Raw genomic sequence first — 17,766 nt, 5'->3', positions numbered from 1 at the left:
TTCATGAATGTGCAGGTTCTTATCACCACAGGGCACTTGCTGAGTGATTCTGTCTCTGTAATAAGTCAAATCTCTGATTCAAATGACAACGAGTTACGGAGAGGTATTTTAGTTTTGAGAGATCATCTGGTAACGATCGTCTCACATACCATTTCTGACATTACAGTTTTGTCTGAAGAAATCAGAGCATTGATTATTCTAGGCTCATTAGTTACCAGTATCACCAGCCGCTGAGTGCTCTCACCATAGGGGTCCTTTTCTCCCTAGTTGTTATTTTGTCCTGTATTCAGATAAAAAATAGGGTATTGTTTATACCTTACATTGTCAATGGTTACACCAGGCTGTGGGCAGTGATCAGCTTTTAGCTCGTTCGTCTGCGATTTACGTGTTTCTTGAAAATCTATGAAATAGCAATGTCCAAATGTAGCATAACAGCGTTTTTCACGGTAGCTGTGTTGTTTCCAATGGTCATGCAAGGGTAGATCATATTTCAAACGTGTTGCTTGAATTTATTGCATCTGCTCATTTAAATGTTCTTTCACCAATTTCCTTGCTTCCAGTGTATTAATACCAGCAGCTTTAGCCATCACGATCGAGTCAAACAGTACAACCTGTGAAATGCCCAATGTCTTTTGCTTCTGGATAATTGGTTTAGGAAATGGTTTCCAATACACACCTTGGGGTATACCCACCGATTTTACCTTCACTGCTTTTGAGTCATAGCGCAGTCCTCGTTACACAATTCTGGAGCCAGGTGTGGTAATACCGTGTGCTTCCGTAAGATTCCATCTGATGACATCTTCTTTTTGCTCAGTCACAAAGTGTCATTGTAACCTGAAAACAACACTGGCTAGTGTTGCAAGATAAACGATACAAAGTAACAGATACAAAAATGACTTTCAAATTGGTTGTTTGGTGATTACCTTAGTCCATCTGCGAAAGGTCATCCAAATTGTATTTCTTCGTTCTGGCAAATCTCGTTCTGGCAGATTAGATAGCCTCACGTCGCCGTTGCGTCACCGTCGCCATAAGCGTAGCCTAAGGTATAAAGAAAATCACTTTGTTGCACACCACCAAATAATAATAAATAACTTTAATAAATGGGTTAAATAAAACATTTCACTGTACAAGGAGAACAGTGAATAAAATATACAACGTATAGGCGTAGCTACCACCGATGTATCTTACTGTGTCTGGTTGAAAAAATACCAGTAAGGGCTGTTAACATTTGAAATTCATTACCCATGGAGAATGAGATGGCAAACACAATAGAGATCTTCAAAAAAAAGGGTTGGACATCTTTTTAGAAAGGAAAGGTATACAGGAATATACCAAATAAGTAAACATGGGAAGGATGTTGATCCAGGGAGAAATCTGATTGCCAATATTTGGATTGAGGGAGGAATCTCTCCCCCCCCCCGCCCCCCTTTTTTAGATATCTTTAGATGTTTCACTGGGGTTTTTTATTTGCCTTCCCCCTGGATCAAAATACTGTAAATACAAATATATGATAAGTAGCTGTCGTCTAAATGTAGCATAGGTTGAACGTGATGGACAGAGGTCTTTTTCAACCTCATCTACTATGTAACTATGATATTTTTTGTATTATTATAATATTATTATTGGCTCTTACTTGTGCTTTAAAAAAAAACAAACACCCTTTTTATTTCAGTGTTTGTTTGTTTTCTGTCTTAACTCTTTCCACTGTAAGGCCTTGAGCACACACAGCGTGTCTGTATGCGCGTGCCTCTGTCTGCTGGGTAATGGTGTGAAAATCCCCAGCAGACGGAATGATCGGACACACCACGTCCCCACGTGACGCGCTCAGCCTCCTACCCTGAGAGCGGGGAGCGGGGTCCTGAGAGCGCGGGGAGCGGGGAATTGAGAGCAGGGGGGAGCTCTGAGCTGGGAGCTCTGAGCAGGGGGAGCGGTGTAACAAAAGCATTGTGTGTGTGTGTGTGTGTGTGTGTGTGTGTGTGTGTGTGTGTGTGTGTGTGTGTGTGTGTGTGTGTGTGTGTGTGTGTGTGTGTGTGTGTGTGTGTGTGTGTGTGTGTGGCAGCCGAGTCTGTTCACTTTCCGCAGCCAATGCCAATCAATGCATTGGCTGCTGACACTGACGTCGCGCAGTTTTGAAAGACTCCAGCTACAGCAGCAGCGACAACGCCTAACTTCGCAGCCAATGGTAGTTTCAACAATGAACACTACCATTGGCCGCCAGGGATCAGTGACGAATGTGCATACGTCGCGTAGCGCTGTGAGTGCTCAAGGCCTAAGGCTAGGTCCCCAGTGCAGCCGGCGGCGCACGCACCTCCCACCAGCCCCTTATCTCCTCCCTAGATGTCCCTAGTGCCTCCTCGCTGCCAGGCTCACTACACACTGTAACGCGTCAGCCAGCAGGGCTACAACAGAATTGTGATCCCAAGCGGCGACGTGTCACGTGGTGTGGCAGGGAGCCAATGAAGAGGGGAGATCGCCGGCAGGGGGGTGGATCCTTCCTCAAGGTCCTCAGCAGTTTAGGTGAAGGGTTTGCTCGCTTCCACCCGCTTCCTCCCTCTCTGGGCTTTGTGACTCAAGTCTCACATCAGCTGCTTGTGACTGGCTAGTTTCTTTTTTTCGGGTGAGAGTTTGTGGTGTCACCCGGTGTGAGAGCTCTGACTGGGTGCTGCGCTGTACGTACACACACACACCAGAAAATGTGCATAATAGCCCTGCCCCCCCCCCCCCACCCCATTTTGGCCATGCCCCCCGCCCCATTTTGGCCACGCCCCCCACACCTAAAAACTGCTCCCTACAGACCACAGATCGCAGTGAAGTTCCATACATGCCACCAGGACACAAGGCAGATGCGCCGGCGCATGCAGTGGGGCCTTAGAATAACTATACCCTTTGTTTCTCTGTGTTTCTTTTAGGTATGGAAGTAGTGAAGCCATATACACCAGTATCACACTCCTTAGTGTTGGATCCCCAGCTACAAACATATCATGACGAGAGATTCATATACATAATGATAAAAATTTATCCAAATGGAAGTTTTACCCCGCAGGTGGATAATCTGACAATAGGTAAGATTATGTTTACTGCCACAAATATTTGAATTGGACACTTCCAGACTGGAAGACTTTAGCCTATATCTTTTACAGCTTTTTACCAGAACAATGAAGGATATAATTAATGTACTGTATTTTGCTAGTATCGCTCGAGCAGACTTATTTTATTCACATTAAAATGAACCCCTTAACTCCGTCTAGAACTATAAGGACCTATATATAAGATCATGTCCAGAAACCAAAGGCTTTAGAAAAATAATCATAACTCCCCAAAAACATTGTAGAAACCCTTTTTGTTTACTCTATTTCAGCAATTGCTTTCACAGTTCTCCATCTATTTGTTAGGTCATTTTATTATTTGCATAAACAAAGATTGTGATGAATTTCGGAGCTGTTTGCTTGTTGTCTCTTCATTTCAGTCGTGTTGCCATAAACGTTTTGGTTGTCTGGCAATGGTGGGAGAGGATCAGCCTTACTAAGAATATGATTACGTTTACGGTATATTGTATTATGCCTTACCATGAAAAGCTTATTTCTGCTAATTAAAATTACATGTTAAATTTAATGGATGTGTTGCCCAATTGTGAAACTGATATAAAGCAGTAATTCCATTAGTCAATTTGCCATATGTCTTTCCACCAATTCCTCTCATAACATTATACATTATACATTATACATTATAGATGTGACATCCAGTACTCAGCTGATGCAAGATTTGGGCACAGGTTGTAAACGAATTGTGTGTAAGAGAAATGTGCAGAGGTGCAACCAGGGAGACAGAGATGGGGAAATTAAACCATGGCTTTATTCAGCCTGTCACTTTAAACAATGCAGGAAATCACAAAAATAAACAGCCTATCCCTTTGTAAGGGCTAACTCACTTCCCCAGTCCCTATCTGCAGGGCTGTGGGATTAAACCCCTTACTAACCTATCACCCCAAAGTATAAAGAGGTACTTCAAAGCAGGTGGACCTTCATGTCAGTCTCTGGGTCTGGATTGGTGTCCGTTGAGGGGCCAGCCTCTGGCAGGTTTCTGGGTTCGCTGCACCCTGGAATAGAGGCCTGGTCCCTGGTGTCTTGATGTCAGCACACAGTCCTTCTGTGTGCTCAAGAGTCTCCCTGTCAGTTCCCAGCAGGAGGCTTTTATATTTGTCTGAGTAACCAGGTGGAGACTGGTTAATTGTCTAGTTGCAATTAACCAGCTCCCTGATGGGTTCCGCAGACCACTACAGGCTTATACTGAAGCCTCATTAAAACATGGTTATATCCCTGTGTTTACTGTGATACAATTAAATTGGCACAAAAGGAATCTGTGGCTACCTAAAAATATGAAATGCCTCTGAAATCTGGAGCTGCATTCACCTTAGTTGTGCCACATTTTTCATCAATGCATTCACAGCATTGATGTCACTTAAAAATGAGATGGTATAGAATTGTAATAGCATTTTAGTTATTTCTTTATTGCTGACATTCTAGTGCATATTCCAGTAGTATAACTTAAACTTGTCATCGTTGGTTTTAAATGCTTATGTCACTTTGGCTCCCAAAGGGAAAGTCTGGACATCAAAAAAAATGCCTTTTTTTTCTTTGCAAACATACATGGAATATTAATTGTTTTGATGAATGGAGTACATTGTCATATTTTTACAGTATCCTTATGTTTGAGATGTTTGTATAATTATATACAACTTGAAGCATTGGTTATTATATAGTCCGAGATCATTGCTTGTATTTTCTATATTTTACTAATAAACCATCTGTAAACCAAAAGCATGTTATGTTATTTCTGCAGCTAAAGCTTTCTAAAACATGGACATCAAAAACAATTTGATATTTATTTATTTTTTTTATTATATTTTTTCATTTTTCACAGGTGATTATATTTTGGTAAGCAACCCTCAAGGTGATTTCAGGAAGTCCCAGACAGAAGCCGTGGAAGACATTTTTCTTTTGGCAGCTGGAACAGGTCTTACGCCAATGATCAAACTGCTGACGCATGTTTTAAACAGTGTTTACAGTCTCAGGTTGGTACTGAACTGAAGGAAACCCCATCAGTGTTAGAGGACATGCCTTTCATTTCATTTACGCAGCTGTACAGTACTGGGCAAGGTATAGAAATAGCTGCCCACATTAAAGCTTGTAACTTGCATACTGTACGTTGGGGGATATGTATAAAAATGGCGCAGTTTGTAGTCTAAAGTGTGAAGATGGAAATGCTTCAATAGGCATCTGAAATACTTTACCCAACCCAATAATCGAGCAGCTCTAACAGCAGCAAACTGCGACACACTTTGGCTTCCACCAAAGGCACACTGAGGTATTATCTCCCAGAAATTCTTTGGTAGAATGAAACAGCAGCATAGCACACAGTACCTTGTGGCAGACATGCAGGGGGAGGGACTGGTGAACTCCAGGGTTTTTTTTTTTAAAAGTCTAATTTCCTCATGCTGTTAACCTCTTCCATACTGTCTTGTTGTTGGGGTGGGGAGGGAGCGATCAAATCAGGAACATAACATGTGAATAAAGAAAATATAAAAAAACAATAATTGTGCAGTATATTAATACAATGCGGACTAGATGAAAATCTTGGCTCTTGAGGATTTTCTACTTACAACAAAGTAGAAATAATCATGCAGTGTTCTGACAAATTGCAGAAAGTGTGAAGATATTTTCTTTATTCACATGTTATGTTCCTGATTTGATCGCTCCCTCCCCACCCCAACAACAAGACTGCATCTGTTGGAAATCCTCGCATATTTCCAGGAAAGGTTGAGAAGTATCTTTTCAGGTTACATTTTTGTGTTCTACATATATTGTTTAATTATTCGGTTTATTTTATTCATCTATGGTATTTGTGGCGCCTATTCAAATCATTTGACAAATAACCTCTTCCATACTGGCATAGTGGACACCGGCTGTGAATGCATATTGGAGAGCCTGGTCATATGCTAAATAATGTGATCTAATTGCTCAATGGATTAAATAAAGGTGCAGCGATGAAAAAGCATATTGAATAGTTTTATTGAAATGCAAAAAAATGTACCTGAAAATCTCTGTAAAACCAACTGCACATAATCAACCCACAAACTTGCTGACAATTCTTCTACAGTCATTAAAGAAATCTGACCTTTGTATGGAGTCAGTCTCGTTCATCCCAAAAATCAGTGGCATCTTTGATTTTAAAGGAGGCTAACGCTTTCAGGTGGAATTATTCCATGGAAATGCATTTGTTTTGGTAAGGAAACCTGTAATATCACTACTATGGATAGTGATAGAAGTTCTATACTAAATTAAAATAGTTAGATTTTTACTTATTGTCATTTAATTGCAAATATGTTTTGTTCTTTGTAATGTTAGCCATGCAAGCTTTGAACTATTTATTTTTATAGCATAGATACGAGACCCATTTTAACTAGACTATACAAACTGTAAAAAAAAAAAAATGTTTGGCTTGTAAAACAAAAAATCTGCATTGCTAATTCTTTCTTTAAAAAAAACTAACAAAACTGGAGCCAGGTATGTCCCAGTGAATGTGTGTGCCATAACTTAGTGAGTCAATGACTTTCGAACATATTACAGTTTAAAGTTTTGAAATACTTGAAGCTCTTATATTGCATTAAAACAGAATTCACCAACATTATTATCATCAGGACATTCAAGTCACAAATAAAATCATTAAAACATATAGTATATGCATTGTTTAACCAAAAAGTTGATGTTATAAGAACAGTCATTACGATAGATGCGCTTTTTGTATTTATTTCTTAATTGCAACTTAGTTATCTTTATTATTTCAAGTTTTCTGCATCATATTCAAATATTTAATTTCTTAGAAATTACAGTCCAGCGTCAAACTTGCTTTCTTAAATGTTTCTGACCCTTACAAAAGGGCTGTCTGACGCGGAAAATATATATATGATTCAATTTCTTACTGTATATGGAACTTTTCCCACGGTTGATTCCTCCAAGTTGCCATAAACTAGTTTACAATGGACAGTTCGAGGTTTTTCTGAATGCCCCCTAGTCACAATTACTGTAGGCAATTTTGTAACTCTTTGACAGCGTTGTATTTACCAGGATAATCACCTCTAACCTATTCAACCTACTGTAACATCATTTTGTATTTCAAAACTTAATTGAATATGTGTCTAATGAGATCCTGCAGCCTTAAAAGTTAAATATCCAGCACAACCAAACATTTGTTGTGGCAATTACATATTTATGGGGTTTATTTTGGGGGATGCATGCAATTATTTTTTTTAACCACGTCTGTTACATTATTTTGAAATAAAAAAAATTGTCAGTTTTAGGCATGTTTTGTTAAAACTTTAAAGGGGTTTGACTTCCGTTACCCTGTTTGTGTTGGGACGTAGAATTGTGGGAAAGTAAAGATTTTTTTTTTTTTAATGGGTAAACTTACCTTAGTGCAGCGTCAAATGTCGCTGCGGGGTCATGTGACATGTTGCCATGGCTACGTGTCCCGAGGCCGACTGAATCTCGGTAAGTTGAGCTGCAGAGGCCTCGCGCGGTCACCCGGAATTTAATTTAAATGCTTTGGGGAAGAGTGCGGGGCCTCTGTAACCTCCGCGCTCCCCACAAAGTATCTCGCACACCCCTAGCTTACAGTATATCTATTAAAGTCACTGCAAAAATCACAAACACTGGTGAAATCATATGATGACCTATAGGAAATGTGCTTCTGACTTCCTATTGCAAACCTTTGCAAGTTAATTATTTCCCCTCCAGTGGGCAAAGGTACAAATGTTTGCCACATTCATTAACTTGGGTGAAAGTTTGGCTCCTCCCCCTCAATGGGCTGAATGAGTACAGTAGCTTAATGCTAAGATCATTGCATTTGAAACTCTGGATCCCAGTGTCGACTCTCCTCGTGAGCTTGGGAATGTCACTTTATCTCCCTCTACCCCAGGTACAAAAAAATGGATAATGGGGGAGTCAGGGACTCTCTTTGCCTGAACAATTACATGTATAGTTCTGTATACATTGTCAGTACCATGTAAAAAATGCATATGTATTATTATTCATATTAATGCAATGTGCCATTTCCCTTATCTTGGTGCTCAGACAGGAAGATGTTAGACAGAGAGTGGAAAAAACACAGGATATTCTTTTCAAGCTTCCTTCGTTTTCAAAGAAGCCAAGAAGGATATTTTTTTCTTTAAGTTATGATCTAATTTACTAAAGGAGCCCAGTTACATCAAGTTGTTTACATAAGGTCTCTTTCTTGTGTGCTAAGTGGGACGGTCTATTTTAATCACTGAATTTAATCTGCATTGAACAACGTGTTTTGCTTTGCTTAAAGATCTAATTTGTCTTATTTAACATAAAATGCTTTACAATATAGATAATAAAATGATTTACTTGTTGCTGTTAAAATTACAATTTCCACTGTAGAGAATTAACTTTGTGTGAACCGATATGCCATTGTAACCTAGTTTGTTAGCATGACACATTTATCTCTAAATTCCATGGACCCTGTTGCATATGCATTGATTTGATTTCTGAATCGTCCAAATGATTGATGTAATATTATCTGAAGAAGAAATCACGTTGTCTTTGCAAAGTTTACTGAGCAGATTATTTAAATGGTAATCCTCCAAAATGCATTTGTTACTCCCTTCAACTCTGCACATGTAAAGCAGTGAAAACTCTGCCTAGCCATTTTTATGCACATACAGTATAGAAACAATATCACTTTAGACTCAGCACAATATGATAGAAAGCAAATCTTTAACCATGCATTTAGAAGACTTCTATGAGCCGTTCTATACAGGTTGCGGCCGTGCGCGCGCGTGTGCATGCAGGGCCGCCAACAGCGGGGGAGAAAGGGCACTGGTGTCCCGGGCCCCGTGGGCGCCAGTTAATTCAATTTTAAAATAAGAATTGAAAAAAAGAAAGATGGCCGCCGGCCCGCCAAGCGTTCCGCGCGCTTATAGTACTTTGACCCCTGAGAGCAGTGCGCACCTCCTTCCCATGTGTCCTGCGCGGGACTCTACCGGCAGCAGTGTGTGGGTGGTGGAGCCACAAGGCAGCTCCGTCGCCATAGTTACAGTCAGAGTACAGAGATCGACGGGAAGAGGCTGTCTGTGCTGGAGCAGGAGGAGGTGAGGTGATGGGGAGAGGGGCCCTACAAGAGTTGATGAGGGGGGAGGTGTGTGTGTGTGTGTGTGTGTGTGTGTGTGTGTGTGTGTGTGTGTGTGTGTGTGTGTGTGTGTGTGTGTGTGTGTGTGTGTGTGTGTGTGTACTCAAAGTATACCGCATCAACACAATTCGTAGCGGTTGCCCAAAAACTGTCCTAAGTGTATGATAGAATATCAATAGGCAGTGGTGCTCAAGGATAATAGATGTATAGCACAACAAAAACAAAAAAGTATCCTTATAATGAAGCACACGGGCATACCATGAATATAATTATTACAAGATGTATTGGTGTAAAGATAAAAACAGGGGGAGAAATATAAAAGAGGAGGGGGACTCACAACTGACAATACAAATATACCATGAGGACAAAGATACATAAAGTGGTCAAAAAATCACCAATGGCTATTGTAATTATCAGCCAATTGTATTCAGACAAAAGAATTGGTAGCTCTATAGAAGGCACTATATAACATATAGACATATAACGCCCCATACAAACATGCACACACACACATATATATATATATATATATATATATATATATATATACACACACACACACACACACACACACACACACACACACACATATATATACACACACACACATATATATATATATATATATATATATATATATATATATACACACACACACACTTTGGTATACTGTATATCTTGTGGGGGAATATTGTGAGAGGGGGGAGGGAATGAGTGAGCGTGGGGTAATTGACTTGACGGAGGGAGAGAGGGGGTAAGTGAGGAAAAGAGGTGAGTAAGAGAGACGCAGGGGAGAGAAATACATGCTAGGCGGGAGAGTGACGGGGTGATACGGAAGGGAGAGAAATACATAGGGAGAGAGGGGGCTCGTCTTCGCCGCTGTCTGTCGGCTCCCTGCCGTGCGTGGGCAGCGCCATTATTGAAAGGCTGACTTACGTCAGCCAACTTAATTCCGCGCGCGCACGGCAGTATATAACAGCCCTTATAGTTTTCTCACTCAAGGTGATTGCACTTTCAGATGTCAGATTAGCCCAGCAAACAAGGTTATTCACCTATTCCATTTGCATACAAACTGGAATTTAGTTTCTTGATTGTGTTTCCTGATTGCGGAATGTAGAACATTTAGACCAAGTTATTGCAGTAAATGTTACCTATTTAGATTTTATTTAAAATAAAAAATAAAAACTTTTGATACATTGCTACACAGGAAATTGTTGTACAAAATAAATAGGGCCAGTGATTGATTTTTTTATATTTATAGATGTTTTTGAAATATATTGATATAATTAATATAGATTTTTTTTTTAGTAAAATTGATACGTACAATATTGTACATCTATGATGGTTTTAATTACATTAAAGCTAAACACACAAGAGTCAAAATAAATGCAACTTGGGATGCCCCAACTCTATGGGTTGACTAGGTAATTTTTAAACAGCTAGTTGTGGAGAAGAAATTGATTCAAAAGAAACCGTTGATCAGCTAGCTCGTAAAGTGAAATAAGACTAGTTTTTAGAGTATTGTTAAGGAAAAGACCTATTTTCCATAAAATTCATAAGGTTCAATCCTTAATCTTGCTTAAAGCTTAAGTACTTTTGGTATATTTGTGCTTTCGTCTTCTAGATACTACCTTTTGGCATGTACAGAAGAAAAAAACGGATTACCTCTTTAAATGTGCAGGCTTGAGATAGATTTATGTTCCTGTCTAAGTCCTTTACACTCACACGTTACCTGTGCTCATGCACCAATGAATGACTTTCATCATCCTGTGCCATAACATCCTAAGGTGTCGTATTTTCATTAGTTATATTGTGTTATCTTTTCATTTCACATTTCAGACCCCATTGAACCTCGCTGCAGAATTTTGTAGCGTCATACAGCTGTACAACATCCATTACTTGCTTGACTGGCCAAATATGACAATCCAATGTACTGTTACTGTGTCTCAACAGGTTTACGAACACACTACTACATTTCGTATTAGGGACTACTTTCTCCCAGTATTTATAATTTTTATATTTTGTTCACATGTACCTATGTTTATACTGTATGTATAGGCCAATATTTACAAAGCAGCCTTTGCAATAAGGCACCTTTTGGCGGTGAGATACACCTACACATTGACTTGAATGCTGCATTGTAAATGTGACCCATACTACAGTAGAGATAGGCTCTCCATCTCCTATAGTCTTTTGGCTACCTGGTCATGTTACACAATACACTTTGCGAAAACCTTCAAGGAAAATGGCATTTTACGTTTCCAAAATGTTGCCTCTGACATTTTGCCCAAATGATTTTGGCCTCCACACTCGCATGACCAGGCTCTGTTGATTACATTTCCCCCCTTCCCGAAGTCTTAAAAATGACTTCATAGCTTACAATTTAAAATAAAGTACTTACTCGATATTCAATTCTATAAATGCCAGGACGTGTCTCTCAAACTGGTATCCCTCGCATCTCATTACATAGCCCACGTGGGCAGTGCTAAGTACTCCCCGCATTGAAAGCCCTGCATAAATGGTTGACACTATAAATGAATACATGTGCATATATATATATATATATATATATATATATATATATATATATATATATATATATATATATAGTTCTGAACTAATTTTAAGCTGAGAACTACTTACAGGATTTGAAATAATTATTCTAACTGGCTCCAAAAATATATAATAAACCATTCACGATACAAGCTAGTCTAAACTGCACAGCTTTAGTTCAACGTAAATGTACTCTCAGTTTGGTAGTACAGTGTGTTAGTCTCCTACATGCATTATGGCAAAATAAATCTACCAATCGTATTGACTGAAATTTGTTATCTCAAGTGACATTGAAATGTGGTATTTCAGATGGCTGAGCTATACCCCTTATCTTCACAATAAGAACTGCTATAAAGGACTAGTATATGTCAGATAATGTGCCTCGTATTGTTAGATTCTGAGTATTGGGTGAAACAATTTAGGTGAATCTGATTATTATTACTGACTGCTGCACTTGTCTGTAAAATGTAGGAGATCGCATGCAGTAGTAGCATCTATGATTGCTTTCACAGCATTCTGATGTTCCTCCTAAGGCCATGCGTAAAGTGCCAGGGACGGGTGACGTCACCCGTCGCCGCTAGCGAAAGTTATATTTCGGTTTGCGGCGGCATCGCAGGCTTCCAGGCATTTGATTTGTTCAGGGTTTGTCACATGAGGCGACAGCCCTTGAAAAATCAAATATTCCCGGCTTTCAAAGTCCGCGACATCGCTCTGTCGCATTGCCGCCGTCGCGCTTATAAGCGCACGCGGCGGCAATGTATGTGTTTTTGGGCGGCGGTGCCTGTCGCGGGCACTATACGCACGTACTTAAGCTCATAATTTGTGTTGTACTACAAAATGATCTATGTGTTATGCAAATAAGGGGAGAAGAACGTTTGTTACAATACAAAGTAAACTTTTGGAACTCATTTATTACTATTTTCTCTTCCACTTTACACTAGATATGTGTATTAAATATATTTGATGAGTTTTGCAATTTGCTATTTAAAAGCCCTTAATTTGTTTATCTTGTAAATGTTGGCCCCTAAATTGGACGTAAATGTAATTTGTTTTTATCACCATACCTTCATTGTACGAACCTAATGTTCACTTTGCTATTTATTTTCAGAAGAGCTAAACTAATTTTCTTCAACAAAACAGAAGGTGACATTTTGTGGAGAGAACAAGTGGAACAGTTGTGTCTAGTAGACAAAAGGTAAGGAATTATGGGATTTTCCTAAACAATTAAACTGTAGTGCTTATTAAACATTTGTTAAAATGTCATTTTTTAAACTATTTGTTTTACTTAACTGTATTATTTTATTTTTCACATCTTTTTTTTTCTTCAGCAGTCTAAAAAAATCTCAACACTTTACCTAGTAGTATACTGTAGTTGCTCTTGGTATCTATAGTTACTCAGGTAGAAAATAATAAGTTAGAGGTTCCGTTATTTATCTCTTAGGGGCTTAATCAATAAGCATGGAAGTGGTGCGATCAACCAAAAACTCCCATTCAAGTCAAAGCTCATTAATTTCCGTGCTAATAGCACATTACTTCTAATTTACACCGTTGGTAGCTACAATAAATTGTATAATTGTATAGTGATAGCTTTCACATAATTTCCCCCTTTTAACACTCTTACATGTCCTCTTGCACTTGCATTGACCCCTTCTGTGCCAAAGGGACACGGACGGTGTTAGTGTACTGTATTTGGACCATAAAATCTCCTATAGGGTTGTACTTTAACAATAACATCCAAAAATGGGTGAGAATTTCACGGTATCAAGTGCATCTGTTGTTTTGCTGTATACAGTGGCGAGAAAAAGTTTGTGAACCGCAATGATACAGCTCAACTCCGTTATAGCACGATCTGATACAACACGGATCCACTTATAACCCGGTTTGAGCGTGGCTCCCGAAGCAGAAGTTCTCCTACCATGTGTTTTTCAATTTTGCCTGCTTCTCATGATTCAGAGATCATGTTGCCAGCGCCCCCTCCCCCCCCCCCCCCCGATGACGCCGGTGGTCATGTGAGGTCACGTCTCCAGGAAGACAAGGGGCAGCCTCCAACAAGAGGGGGGATTTAGGAGCTCTGGCACAGGGGGGGGGGCGGGGTGGGGGGGACAGATCAAGCAGCTGCGATACCTGAAACTTGGAGTTTCTCATTGTTGCAATCCCCCTCTCTGTTGATGCCCATGCAGAAGCTCCCTGAACACTTTCCCACGCAACTGGCAACAACATGTGCTATCTAGGAGCTGGCAGTGCGGGGTATACCGAGGGCATCAGGACTGTATAGTGATATTAACGCTGCTCCTGGCTTCTCCTGTGACCTTTCTTCCGATAGACATATTGTAGCTAAGCTGTGGCAGGAGATCGGAGGCTGGGGAAGAGTGGTCTCGGAGCTTTCCTTGTGTGCATAAAGAGATACAAGAGCGTTACTACTCGTGACTCTGCTTTTCAGCTGCAACATTGGCTTCTCTACAGCAGCAATGGAGTGGATTATAAAGCAGGGGATTTAATACTCCTATAACAGTGCTGGGCTATTCTCTTTATTTGCAACAAATAATCATAGTCTAAAGGAGAGTGTTTACATCTAATATAAAATACATCAGTCTGCATTCAGTTTCTTTAAATGGGTTTTTGTTCTCTGAAATGTGAAGTACTTCACCATTAGACCTTGGATCCTTTATCACAAAAATGTGCACATTATAATATTCCACAGAAGAGTATAAAAGACATTACTTTGGATTCATCTATCTTTGAGGGTTACTTATTCCCTTTAGAATACTTTACCATACCTAAATATCAGTGTGAAATAAAACTTTGTTGTTACAGTATATACCTGTGTACTCACCAAATATATACAATGCATAAAACATTTGCAGAATACAGTGCAGGGTTTTCTTTTAAATCACTGGGCAAGACATAGACCCTAGTATTAATCTGAACATCAAACACTACAAATATTTGGGGTTGTTCTCGGTATTCTCTTCATGTTAGTGCCTGCAGGCAATGACTGAGCTGAATGATATACTGTACAAGTGGGAGGTCCAGGTGTTAGATAGTCCCGCGTAATTAAGACTGTATGAAAATATACATCTATTTTAGAGAGCACTCTGGCAACAGAATAAAGCGAATTTGTTTATTAGAAATATAGGAACATATTTACAGCTTGTTTCAGGCTCCCTATGCATTGAAGAGGTTCAATCTTGCTACACTAAAGTTAGTGGTAATATTAATACACACTCACAGACAAAAAGTCTCACACACTCATACACACAGTCTCACACACACAGACAGACACACACACACTGTCTCTTTAAGGGAGCTGGCTCTCGAGCTGATCTGTCAACCAGAAGCTGACATGAAGCAGGGAGAGAGAGCTGCCAGATGCCGGGTAAGTGCTGCGTGGGGGTGCCTCTGCACCGGGTCTGGGACAGCTGGGGGAGTTATCCAAGCTCTCCTCCGGCAGACGCGGAACCCCTGATCGTGGTGGCCATTTTATCGCGATTCCGGTTATAACGTGGTCTCATTATGTGGCCCCCGAGCACCGCGTTATAACGGGGTTCAGCTGTAATTACAAAAATTCCATAGTTTTTCCATGATAACCTTCTTGAATCAAAACCAGTATTTTCTTAAAAATACAATAGGGTTTATATTAACCAATTCCATGTCTTTTGAATCAAAATGTTGTATGAATTAGACAAACAATGGGTAATTAAGAGTCAGGATATATGAAAAAGTAAGTGAAACCCTGGTTTTATCAGCTAAATTAAAGGGGATAATTAGAATCAGGTGTTTAAATAATTATGTAGATCTTCAGGGTGAATTTGAGAGTCCCCACCCTGTATAAATAACTAAAACATTGTGAGTTTGGTCTTCACCACACAGGTGTGTGCGAACACGTTATGCCACGATAAAAATAAATCTCTTAGGACCTTAGAAAAGCGGTTATTGATGCAAAATCATTTCTAAAGATTTGGGGCTCCACCAATCCACTATCAGTCAAATGGAGAAAGTTCAAGACCACAGTCACTCTACCCAGGAGCAGTCGTCTTGCCAAAATCTCTCCAAGTACAAACCTGCAAATCATCCAGGAAGTCACAAAGAAGCCCAGAGTAACATCCAAGGATCTGCAGGCCACTCTAGCCTTGGCTAATGTGAGTGTTCATGACTCAGAAAAATACTGAACAAGAATGATGTTCATGGAAGGATAGCCAGGAGGAAACCACTGCTCTCTAAAAAGAACATTGCTGCCGTCGGAAGTTTTCCAAAGAGCACATAGAGGATTCACAAGACTTCTGGAATAATGTTCTCTGGACAGACAAGTCAAAGGTAGAACTTTTTGGCCTCAATGAGAAACGTTAGGTTTGGTGAAAACCAAAACTGTGTTCAAACAGAAGAACCTCAAGCCAAACGTCAAGCATGTTGGTTGGAGTGTGATTGTTTGGGGCTGCTTTGCTGCCTCAGGATCTGGACAGATTGTCATTACTGACACACCCCTGAATTCTGCATGGTATCAGAAGATTCTAAATGAGAATGTCAGGTCATCGATCCGTGAGCTGAATCTGAAGCAAAAGTGGGTCATGCAGCAAGACAATGATCCAAAACAAACAAGCAGATCTATAAAAGAATGGCCGCAGAAGAAGAAATTCCACATTTTAGATTGGCCTAGTCAAAGTTTGACCTAAACCCCATCAAAATGAGTGGCAGGACCTGAAGAGAGCTGTCCAAGCAAGGAAGCCCTCAAATCTCACTGCGTTGAAGCAGTTCTGTAAGGAGGAATGGGCCAAAATTCTCCAAAACCGCTGTGAGAGACTGACCAGCAGTTACAGGGAACACTTACTTGAAGTCATTGCTGCTCAAGGGGTACTGAATTTAAAGGTTCACATACTTTTTGAAACATGGATATTGAATACTGAATCATTTGTGGTTAAATAAATGTTGAATAAAGTATATATTTTTTGCCTTTTTTTGATCAGATTATCTTTATCTATTAATAGGACTTCAATCTAATAACATTTTAGGTGTGAAATATGTGAGAATCCTAAATGGTTCACAAACCAATACATTAAGAGTTACCTCTTGTTTTCGCCACTGTATGTTAATGATTCCAATTGAAAGTGGTGAACCTTGCTGAGTTTAAAATCATGCCTCAAAATTACACTTAACCTCTGCTATATGACTGATAAATGAAAGTAAGGTAATTTACTGTTCTATTTTTTTTTTAATTGTAACCCTCTTTTCTATTCATTAATCTGTCTCTCCCTTCGTAACCTTTGATACTGCAGATCAATTTCAATTAGATTTGTCATGATATGGGGCACAGCTCTTTCTTGTATTATGATCATTGACATCACTCAGTATATAGTGTTGTACTCTTGAATCACTCAAAAATGTACAACCTTGTTCCTCGGGGGAGAGGGGGTGGCTCTCTTTTTCTCGATAATCCCCGTCTAAAATAGAAATTAACATTACAAGTTCTCCTGACATTGTTTAACAAAAGTGCAAATTTGCCATTTCCCTTTCAGCTGCTATTATTCTGCTCCTATTCACCTGCAGCATGGGAGAGACTGCCATGAGCCACCTCGTCCTTCATTTATAGAGACGTGCAGTCTTATTATTTTCACAAGTGCTCATGCGACTGTTCTAGTAAAATGCTTTTGCGAACACACAAAGTTTGCGTGATTTCTTTTTATAAACAGAAGGGAATATTGATAGCATTAGTACATTAGTACCGGTATCAAAAACTTACAGGAGTAGTTGCTGCATTATAAGGTAATTTATGGAGTTCCCACATCACAACGGGATTTGGGACCGGGCGGATAAAGTGTCGCCTGGTCCCGAAACACGTTGCGATGTGTGAAAGGTCTTGTTGCCTGATGCATTCCACTATTCACGTGAGTTTTGGATATAGTTGTGTTGGTTACCGATCAGATTTTTGTATATTATAAATGTGTTGTGTCCTGGAGGGGGATACAACGGGACCCAGGCACCCGTTACCTTCCTTTTTCTTTTCATTTTTTT

The 17,766-nt window shown here is 39.7% G+C and overlaps 1 protein-coding gene across 4 annotated transcripts in view; it reads left to right on the top strand.

The window, feature by feature from the left end:
* The window catches only part of CYB5R4 (cytochrome b5 reductase 4), a 161,092-nt gene that overhangs the window by 127,275 nt on the left and 16,051 nt on the right, over positions 1–17,766 (top strand). For all 4 annotated transcript variants that reach the window (XM_075597893.1, XM_075597894.1, XM_075597895.1 and 1 more), the window contains 3 exons: positions 2,910–3,062; positions 4,921–5,071; positions 12,869–12,955. In XM_075597893.1, coding sequence (XP_075454008.1) covers positions 2,910–3,062; positions 4,921–5,071; positions 12,869–12,955 — 391 coding nt within the window. The remainder of the gene's footprint in view (positions 1–2,909; positions 3,063–4,920; positions 5,072–12,868; positions 12,956–17,766) is intronic.

Source organism: Ascaphus truei, chromosome 4 (genome assembly GCF_040206685.1).
Source record: "Ascaphus truei isolate aAscTru1 chromosome 4, aAscTru1.hap1, whole genome shotgun sequence".
Lineage (NCBI taxonomy): Eukaryota > Metazoa > Chordata > Amphibia > Anura > Ascaphidae > Ascaphus > Ascaphus truei.
The sequence above is the reverse complement of the archived record's forward strand: the minus strand, read 5'-3'. Positions and strand labels throughout refer to the sequence as shown.